The sequence below is a fragment of the Grammomys surdaster genome, unplaced genomic scaffold (genome assembly GCF_004785775.1).
Source record: "Grammomys surdaster isolate TR1022 unplaced genomic scaffold, NIH_TR_1.0 125769, whole genome shotgun sequence".
Taxonomy (NCBI): domain Eukaryota; kingdom Metazoa; phylum Chordata; class Mammalia; order Rodentia; family Muridae; genus Grammomys; species Grammomys surdaster.
The window spans coordinates 399,492-410,199 of record NW_021620600.1 but is presented as its reverse complement, the minus strand read 5'-3'; the positions used below and the strand labels follow the sequence as shown (position 1 = coordinate 410,199).

Here is a 10,708-nt window from a genome sequence, read left to right as displayed (position 1 = left end):
GGTTAAGAGCACTGTCTGCTCTTCCAGAGATCCTGAGTTCAATTCCCAGTAACCACCTCTATCATGAGATCTGGTGCCCTCTTCTGGGCTGTAGGCATACATGTAGGCAGAATGCTATATACATAATAATAATAATAATAAAAAAATCTTAAAAAACCAAAAACCTGTGAACTGGGCATAGTAGTACACACCATTAGCCCTAACACTATGGAGTCAGAGGTGGAAGGATCTCTGTGATTCCAGGCCAGTCTGGTGTACATAGTGTGCCTCTGTCTCAAAACAAACAAGCAATTTAAGAGCAACAGCTACACAAACAGCCTGGACACACAGCCTGGACACGTGGGGAACACTGAGGTTCCCGGCTACTTGTGAGTGAGGGACATGGATAAAAGGCCTTTCTTTTCACCCAGAACTCAGTAACTCCTCTTGTCCATACCAGGTTGTATGAGTAGAGACGAGGAAGAGATGTCCTACTAGGCTAATCAGAGACAGACTTTGTAAATATCCTTGATACATTTTATGTCTCTTTTTCCACATCCCTCCATGGATGATTAGTTCAAACACCACTGGTAATCTGTATCCTTAAGTATTTTATGGATGTCTCTAATACTTAGAAACTCTCCAGGAAATAAACATCTGATTTTGTGATTTTTTTTTCAGTGCTCAGGATTGAACCCTGTATTTGGATGTATTAGGCAAGTATTCTTCCAATGAACCAGGCCCCAGCCTCTCACTGGAGGATTCAAGGCAGGAGCTTTATGTCTGAGCCACACCTAAGCCCCTCGATGGGGGATTCTAGGCAGAGGCTCTACCTCTGAGCTATACCTACACCCAGTCCCTCACTGGGGAATTAAAGGTTACATCTTTAGCCTACAGGAACTCTATGTAGTCGTGGCTATCCTGGAACTTTCTACATAGATCAGGCTGGCCTCAAACACAGAAAAGTGCCTTCTATTCACAAGGACTCAGTGTTGCCCCTTCCTAGGTCCCAGGACACACCTTCTAGACCCATTCTGGGGGTGTCAGAAATTAGAAAAGCCTGGGGTGCCGTTTTGTTCAAGGAGATAACAGACATGACTCTTCCAAGTCCCTTTGCCCCAGATTTTTCAATAGCCCTGGGCATTGGCGACCTGGAGCCTTTGACTTCTCTACAACCAATGAACCAAAGAACCTAGGGAGTTGGAGGTCGAACAAACTGATCCGGTCCTCAGCTGTGGCTTTAACTGGCTTTACCCAGGGTGGCTCTCCAGAACTGATGGAGGAAGCAATTTTGGTCTTATGACCATTATATGCAGATTGTCTTCAGTACTGGGATTTAGGGAGCTAAAAAAAAAAAGCAACCTATATTGAAAAATGTTTAAAAACCAAAATAGTAATCCCACAGTTTTCCATTTTTGAACTGTGTAGTCTTGGGGAAGCCATTCGATTTCTATGGACCTCAATGTTTATGGTAATAACCCTTGACTGGCAGTACCTCCTCTCATGGATAATAGGTTTTTTTTTTTTTTTTGGTTTTTTTTTTTTTTTTCGAGACAGGGTTTCTCTGTATAGCCCGGGCTGTCCTGGAACTCACTCTGTAGACCAGGCTGGCCTCGAACTCAGAAATCCGCCTGCCTCTGCCTCCCGAGTGCTGGGATTAAAGGCGTGCGCCACCACCGCCCGGCGGATAATAGGTTTTTAGACAAGTCAAATTTCCAGGTGTTGTTTTTAGGGAAGGAAGAGGGAAGAGGAACGCTCCCGAGGCTGGGCACAGGAGTGGAGACAGAGTGGGTATAGGGAAGCGCCTGCGTAGTGGACACCTCACGGTCTATCGCCTCGCCCAGCCCCTCTCTGCAGCAGAGAATTGCAGGCATCGCTCCACCTATCGCAGCTCAGCTGACTGACAGGCCTTCTTTCTCCTTCCTTTTCTACGGGTCTTCGCCCTTTTGCCCGCCCTCCACAACCGCCCCTTCGAGGGCGGAAGTATGACGCTTCCGGCGAATCGGCAGAGCTTTGCGGAGTGCAATCTCCTCACCCATTGGTCTTCTTTTCCCAAAGTTCCGCCTCCTTCGGCCTCTTACATCCCGCCCTACTGGCGCGGAGCGGGTGGTCCATCCAATTAGCGTTGGTCTCGGCCGTTCAGGGGGCGGTCCCAGAGTGTGTCATCGAACTCCGCCTGTCTCTAGGGCAACGCCCCCTGCCACCCTTCTCGGAACGGAAATAGTCCAGTACTGCACCAATCATTGCCGGGTATCTTTACTATTTAGCCAATCAGAGCGAGAGGAGGGCGGGCGTTCTATTGTGAGCGGCAGGGCTTTCAGCTAACAAGTGGCGTAGGTTCCCGGATGACAATCCGTAGGGGCGGGTCTGAGGCGGGGCGTCGGCCTGCAGCCAGCCCGCCTCTAGCCCGCCCTCCTCCGGCCGGCTCCTCGGCGCCGTCTGGGGTCCTTTCCGACCGGTGCTGCCAGCCAGCACCTCTCCCGTTTGGCCAGGCCTGGATCCGAGCCCTTCGCCATCATGCCGGCCGTGTCCAAAGGCGATGGCATGCGTGGGCTTGCCGTGTTCATCTCCGACATCCGGAACTGTGAGCTCATGACCGGGGCCCGGGGGTCACGCGGGGACCGGGTGGAGGGAGCAGGGAAGCGCGGGGGTGTCCTCCCGGGAAGGACCAGGATGGCGCGGGCGGACGTGGCGGGAGGAGGTGGATAGAATAGGGCAACGACGGGTTAGGTAGGTCATTCAGTGCCATCTGTAGCCTAGATGGAGGAAATCAGGGACGCAGAATAGGTGGGAGGCGGGCAGCCACCTAGGGCCAGGGGCCAGAAGTTGGGGAACAGGCCAGGAACCAGAGATGATAAAATTGGGGGACAGCAGAAAGACAAGAGATAATAAAGTGGGAGGACAGCAAAGACTGGAGATGATAAAGGTGGTGGTGGTGGGGGACAGCCGAGCGACTAGAGATGGAAGTGTGGGGACATCAGCGTAACTAGAAATGATGAAGTGGGGAGATACCAGAGGAATCAGAAATAGAAATGAGGTGACAGCAGAAGGATAGAGAAGATAAGGGAGGGGACAGCAGAGGGATCAGTGATGGAAGCGGGGAAACTGCAGAGGAAGCAGAGGTGATAAGGTGGGAACACCGCCATAGGGCCCAGAGGTGATAAGGTGAGGGCATAGCAGAGAAATGAGAGAAGATAAGGGAGGGGACAGCAGAAGGATCAGAGATGAAGAGGTTGGGGACAGAGGACCAGAGGGTGATGTATGAAAAGACTCTATATGGAAGATTGGTTAAAAGACATGGAAGGCACCAGGTGTGCGTGTGCAGGCCTTTAATCCTAGCACCTCAAGAGACACAGGTAGGATGATCTCTGTGAGTTCAAGTCCAGCCTGGTCTACAAATCGAGTTCCATGACAGCCAGGGTTACACAGAGAGACCCTGTCTGGAAAAGCCAATGCCTCCCTAACCACTCCCTCTCCCCAAACATGGAAGGCATTGAAGAGGCTACGTACAAGAAAAGAGGGAATATAGACATAAAGTCTTGGGGGTACCCTAGATATCAGCAGGACCTGGGAAGGGATTATGAATTGAGTGTTTCTGATGGAACCAGACTCCTAGGAGGAAGCAAGTCATCTTAACGCTCTGTGGGAAGAGATCTAGCAGGCCGGGGGTAGGGGAAGTTTGTACCCTGAGGAAGGGAACAGGGGAGACCTCGATCCAAGCTTTCCTTTGCATATCATGGCAGTATTGACAATATTGAGGCCATGATCCCTTCTAGGAAGGACTATAATGACGGGATGACCTGGCTGCTGTCACTCACAACTCCAGGGAGCAGATGCTGTATCTGGAGCTGTCAGGATCCTTCAGAGGTTCCATGCATGGATGTGATCATCTTTGTGTTATAGAACTCTATCACTGTGTGACCTTGAACAAGGGACCTCACCTCTCAGTTTATTCATGTCAGGAGAGGCTGCTGCTGACTTCTTAATGAGGGGTGGCTGGGCTGATGTGGGGTGAGGCCTGAGGCCAGGTCTTAGTAGCTGCTGTTGGCATTGGCTAAGATCTAAAGAATGACTCCACACTGCTCAGGGGAGGGTCTTGAGCTCAGTAGGTGTCAGCAGGAGGACAGTGGGAAGCTATGTGCTCCCCTACATGACAGATGCTTCGGACCCAGTGTGAAGAGATAGATCTAGAAAGGGTTGTAGACTTTGGCATGGGTACCTGTTAAAAATGGGTATATTTTATCTCTGTTAACTACTGGTAGGATCACCCTCTGCACCACGCTTAGCCCCTTTGGCTAATTCCATTCCTAATAGTATGTCACCCACAGAGATTTGATGGCTCATTTATGTGTTGAATACTGTTTGATTCCTCCTGTATATCAGTCCCTATTTGAAGTACTGGGGTTACAGCTCTGTAGAATTCCTACCCTTGGACCTGGGACTGGTGTCCAGCAGTAGAGCACCTGCCCAGCAGCTCTCAGTGAAGGGCTGAGGCCATAGCTTGATGTTAGAGCATCTGCCTCGGGTGAACAAGGTCCTGGGTTCCATCCCTAGCACCACAAAGACAAAACAAAACTCCATGGTTGGGTATTTATTCCTTAAGAGAGAGAGAGTAGACAGGGCTGATGCTGTGGGGAGTGTCAGGACTGGAAAGTTCGTAAGTCCTGGGTTTGAGAGGAGCAGGGTCCATGCAGGGAGGTAACGTGTTCAGAGGTGCTGCAAATGCAGCATGCTTAGGCCAAGTACATGTAAGTGTTGGACCTGAGTGAGGACTGAGGAGACATGAAGGCTGAAGGGCTCTGGGCACTGTAGCTTTTCTGAGGCTAAACTAAGAGCTGTAGAATGCTTTTGAGCAGAGGCAGGAGGTGGCTCACTGGATTCCTCTAGAACCAGGCATGGTCCGGCTGACAGGAGGCTGGTGAGCTTAGGTTGGCTTAGGCCAGTCAAGGAAAAAGTCTAAACTGTTGAATGATTGCTGTCTACTGTGAGGATAGACTTGAGAAGTTAGGATAGCAGCCGGGAACCAAAGCAAAGGTAGCACAGACGTTTAGGGCAAGTGTGTGAACAAGATTGCTCAGAACTGTCAGCATAGCGTTTGGAAGGCCACAGTGCCAGGATGGTGAGTATAAAGACAGTCTGGGCTCCATAGCAAGACTTCGCTCAAAAAACAAAACAAAACAACCCCAAGGGGGCTCAGATGATGAGAGAAGATGGCTCAGCAGTTAAAAATACTTATAGAGAACCAATGTTTGGTTCTTGGAACCCACATCAGTTATCTTACAAATGCCTATAACTCTAGCTCTGTGGGATTTCACACTCTCTGATGGTCTCCAAGGACATGTGCATTCACATATTCAGGCATACACATAAATAATTCAAACAAAATAAACAGACTGGCCAGGTCTTAGGTCAGTTTTGAAGGATTGGCAAAGAGAATTTATGGATTGGGGAAGGAAGAGAAGATAGGTAGGTACTACATCGTATGACCCTAGAGAACAGCCAGGGACAGTAAAGACACAAGTGTAGACCTTGGGGTGGTTTAGTGGCTGGAGCACCTAGCATTGCCCTGCCCTTGCCTTGGCAGCCAGCTGCTGAGTGGCTGGTGTGTTTCAAGCCCTGTGACAGCATGGAACACAGTGACAAATAACAGAGGAGTGTGTGCTCCTGTGCCGCTGAGACTCCATGGAGGGGTGGCACTTCGAGCAGATCACGGCTGTCCCCACAGAAATACAGCTGTGAGGACAGCTGTCTCTGTAGCTTGATGCAAATCAGACAAAAAATGCAAACAGAACCACGACTAGAGCTCAGGCCTGTCAAGGAATAGCTGGCATGACAGCTATTCCAGTGGCTGAGACAGGAGGACTTCAAGTTCACAGTGAACCTGGCCCTGGCTGGATATTTCAGGAGGTAGAGACACTTGCTGCCCAACCTGACATGGGTTCAATTCCTGAAATCACATGGTGGAAGGAGAGAGTCGACTCTTCCAGTTGCCTTGTGTCTGCTATGAGCGTACCATGGTACGTGCACCACACACATGCATACACATATGTAATAAATGTATTAATACCAATTTTTAAAAGCTACCTTGTGAGCCGGGTGGTGGTGGCGCACGCCTTTAATCCCAGCACTTGGGAGGCAGAGGCAGGAGGATTTCTGAGTTCGAGGCCAGCCTGGTCTACAGAGTGAGTTCCAGGACAGCCCGGGCTACACAGAGAAACCCTGTCTCGAAAAACCAAAAAAAAAAAAAAAAAAAAAAAAAAGCTACCTTGTGTTATAGAGTGAGTTAAAAACAACTTAAAATGAGAAGTAGCCAAGACTTTGCTCAAAAAACAAAACAAAACAACCACTGAGCCACTGAGCCAAGCAGTGGTAGTGCACATCTTTAATCACAGCACTGAGGCAGAGACAGGCAGATCTCTGAGTTTAAGGGCAGCCTGATGTACTGAGCCAGTTCCAGGACTAAAGTGACTACATATAGAAACTCTGTAGGGTCTAGAGGAATGGCTTAGCATGGATGCTCTTCCAGACAACCTGGCTTCCATTCCTAGCACCAAATGGCAGCTTACAGCCATCTGTAACTCCAGTTCCAGGGGACACCTACTGGCCTCTGTAGGTACTGAACACACAGACATATGTGCAGGTAAAACACCCATACACATATACCAGGAGTGTTGGCACATGCCTTTAGTCCCAGCACTTGGATGGCAGAGGCAGGCAGTGTCTATGAGTTTGAGGCCAGTCAGGTCTACATAATGAGTTCCAGGACAGCCAAAACTACATGGCTACATAGTGAGACCCTGTCTTGAAAGGAAGAAAGAAAGAAAAAAAAAAAGGCTAGTGCTTAATTGAGAGGTAGAGTACTTTTTCACACTGTTGAGTCCTGGGTTCCATCTCCAAAGAGCCAGACATGATGGCTCACACTTGTCATCACTGAAGCAGGATGATTTTCTCCCCCTCCCACCCCCCTTGTCTCTTTTCCTGAGATGGGGTTTCTCTCTGTAGTCCTGGCTATCCTGGAACTCACTTTGTAGACTAGGCTAGCCTCAAACTCATTGAGATCTGCTAGGTAGGACAATTTTAGATTTGAAGTTACCCTAAGCAACACAGTGAGAATTTGCTTCAAAACAAACCAACAAACAAAACCGTAACAGGGCTGGTAAGGTGGTTCAGTGGATAAAGGTGATTGCTGCCAAGCCTGAGGGCCTGAATTTGATCCTGGGGACCCACATGGTAGAAGGAGAGAACTGACTGCCACAAACTGTCTTCTGACTACCACACTTGTGCTTATACATACATAACACATGTAATACATTCAGAAAGGTAGCCATGGATAGAACTGTCTGAAGTGAGAACAACAAGATCTAGGATTCTATGTGGATGGAATATTAGAAGAGCTGGACCACAGAGGAAGCCAGAGAAGAGTGGGGCTTTGAGGTCAGGGCTGGGAGGGAATGGGGAGCCATTGCTCAAGGGTCAGGCCTTCAGCAGGTGTCTGATGAAGGTGGAAGTGAGTGGGTGAACAAATAAGCCAGTCCTTGCCCCCCAACTAGTGCTGGGTTTCGAGAAGGAATATTGAAAACCGGGTGTCTTGGGGCCAGCCTGTTATCCTAGCACTCGAGAAGTAGAGGCAAGGGGATCAAAAGTCTGAGGTTACCCTTGGCTCAAAGCGAGTTCATTGCAAGCCGGGGCTTTGGGAGTCCTTGTCTCCAACAAAACAAAGTAGAACTGCTGAGACTCATAGTTGTAGAGGCACTTGCTGGGCTAGCCTGGAGACCAGAGTTCAATTCTAGATTCCTTGTAAAAGAGAATATTCTGGGATTAGATGCTGATGCTGATTGCACGGTTCTGTGAACAGAGAGTTTAAGAGAGTTTCACAGTGTGCAGCTCTCTGCTTGTTTTTTGTTTTTTTGAGACAGGGTTTCTCTATGCAGCCCTGGCTATCCTGGAACTTGGCTCTGTAGACCAGGCTAGCCTCGAACTCACAGAGAGCTGCCTGCCTCTGCCTTCTGAGTGCTGAGATTAAGGGTGTGTACCACCACTGCCTGGCTAGTATTCTTTTTGTTATCAACTTCAAAATTCTAGTTGAAATACGTGGACATTATTATTTCAATTTATCTTATTCTTTCACTCAGTTCTGGATAGTCCATAAGCATCCTGGGTCAGATTATCAGATACTAAAAACTGCATGTATAATCTGAACTACTCTTAACTCACCACCTGCCTCCAGTTGCCCATTTTGAGGAGAAATTCACTGTAGACATTGCTTCTTGTAAATTTAATCTCTTACTGCTTTTTAACTGAAGTTTATCTTAGCTTTTGGTTTTTGGGGACAGGGATTCATTTACTAACTAAAACTGGCCTTGAACTCATTATGTAGATAAAGATAACCTTCAACATCTGACCTGTCTGCCTCTACCTCCCAAGTACTGAGATGACGGATTTGTGATTCATATCTTAGTATTTATTTATTTCAAACTAAGATACATGTGCAACATTGTAAGCCCAGTAGGGGAGAGGTCTGTGGGGTTCTGTCTGGGCTCTGCTTCAGAACACGCTGCAGTGGGGTGTAGAAGTACGGGTGAGTCAAGCCAAGGGTGGTGCAAAGGTCCTGAGATCAGGGGGTTGTGGCAGGGGTCAGGCTGCTGTGTGTCCTGAGAGCGTGGCAGGGGTGCAGGTAGAATTATGGGCAACGAAAGGATAGAGTCAGGTTCAGGAGAAGGAAGCCCTCTCTCTGGGAGCTCCATGGTGCACAGGAAACAGCCTGTGAGTAGGAAAGTGCAGATTCTGTGGATAACAGCTAATGAGCTTGGGCTTTGTGAAGGCATAGTGCTCCCTCCCTGAGCAGGGAAGCCTTATCAGGGGAGCTGCAGGCTAGGGCTGTCTCCTATCTAAAGTCTTGTTCCTCTGGAGCAGATCCTTGAAGAAGACCTTGGGGTTGGAGAGCTGACTCCCTCTGCCTAAAGCTACAGCATGGGAAGAAGCACATCCTGCCCCAAATTAGATCTACTCTGGCAGTGACTTTTACCTCAGTCCTGGGCCTGAAGGAGAGAAGAGAGAACTGACTCTACAACACACACACACACACACACACACACACACACACACACACACACACAAAAAACTGTCCTGGTTCTAGTGCCTCACACCATATATTTTGGCCATGAAAGGATCAGGACAATCCATCTCGTGGCAATCCAGGTTCTGAAAGTAATGGCTGATGGCGCTTTGGTCAGGGTCCACAGGTGTCAGGGCTCGGGCCTCTGCACTTTCTCCATGAAAGCCCACAGGGTCCTCCAGGGCAGGGCCAAGCTGGCCCAAATTCCTTTGAGGGTAATTACAGACTCACCCTGATGCTGATGCTTCTGTAGCTGCTTACAGAAGTCATCAACCCCGCGTACCTCTGAGCTGGAAACTTCATGCTAGAGTAGGTCTCTGTCATGAAGGAAGATAACCTCAGGCATCCGTTCCTGGGGAAACGGCCCTCACTCTTGACCCTCTTCATACTCCAGCCCTTGGATAGCTTGAGCACGGATCTGTTCTGCCCTCCATCTTCCCAGCTACCTGCCTGGCCCCCTGCAAGTCTCTTTGCTGCTTCCATTGCCTTGTCTCTGCTCCTAACCAGAAGGCCTTCCTCCCCTCTTGGAGTTCCAGTCTCCCCAAGGCTTGCCTCAGTCAAAACACCCACTGTTCTCCTTGTCTACCCCTCTGCCAAAGCTCTGCAGGACCAGGAGTGGCTCATTCCCACGCCCACTCAGAAACCCCTCCGTGCCAGATGTGGCACTTTGGAGGGAGAGCCAGGCAGATCTTTTATGGGTTCAAGGCTACCCTCCTTTACATAATGAGTTGTTCCAGGACAACCAAGACTACATAGCTTTGAGTGCTGATTCCCTCCCATAGACCGTCTGAAGGGGCGCGGGGAAGGGAGGAAGGAATCCATCCCTTTATGAATGAGAGATTTGCTTTAAGGCTCACCTTGCATCCTGTGATGGTGAGATGACTGCCTGTCTATCCTGAGGCTGCATGGGCAAGCTAACCAGTGCTCAGTCTGTCAGGTGGCCTTGGGCAATTCCTCCTGTAGAGCCTCGGTGCTAAATGCTGAATGCTCTTTGTAGGACTGCCTTTTGCTTTTATTTTCCCCCTTGTACTGGGAATGGAAACCAGGGTCTTAGGCAAGGGGTCTCTACTGAGCCCTGCTCCCAAGCACAATCAAGCCCCCCTCCCCAGCCCCCAGACAGTCTCTTATAGCGTAGATTTAGCCCGATGGCAGTGAACTCTTAGTTGTCTCCACTCACTGTCTGCAGGGATTACAGGGATGCTGCACCTGTCCTCTGCAGTGCTGAGATTGAGCTAGGAGCTTTGTGCTGGGGAAGCTTTCTACCAAGTGAACTATACTCCCAGCCTTTTGGGTTTAACTTTTTAGAAATAGAGTCTCACTCTGTAGTCCGGTTTAGCTTAGAGCTTATATCTATCCCTCTGCCTCAGCCTCCAAAGTGCTAGGATTATAGGCTGGAACCACTGCGCTGAGCTCTACTTAGCGGCGGCTGTTTTTTTCTTTTGATTTTGAGATAGAGCATCACTAACTATTCCAGGCTAGCCTTGAACTCACTCTGACCCTAGTTGGTCTTGAACTTGTTGTTGTTTTTTTAATTTAGTAAGTTAGTTAGTTTGTTAGTTAGTTTGTTTGTTTCCAGACAGGGTCTCTCTATATAACTATGGCTCTATGTAGACC

The 10,708-nt window shown here is 49.1% G+C and overlaps 1 protein-coding gene across 1 annotated transcript in view; it reads left to right on the top strand.

Moving 5' to 3' along the window:
• The first annotated feature begins 2,352 nt into the window (after positions 1 to 2,352).
• Positions 2,353 to 10,708, top strand: part of Ap2a1 (adaptor related protein complex 2 subunit alpha 1) — a 30,518-nt gene continuing 22,162 nt past the window's right edge. The window contains exon 1 of the mRNA XM_028789001.1: positions 2,353 to 2,563. Coding sequence (XP_028644834.1) covers positions 2,497 to 2,563 — 67 coding nt within the window. The 5' untranslated portion in view covers positions 2,353 to 2,496. The remainder of the gene's footprint in view (positions 2,564 to 10,708) is intronic.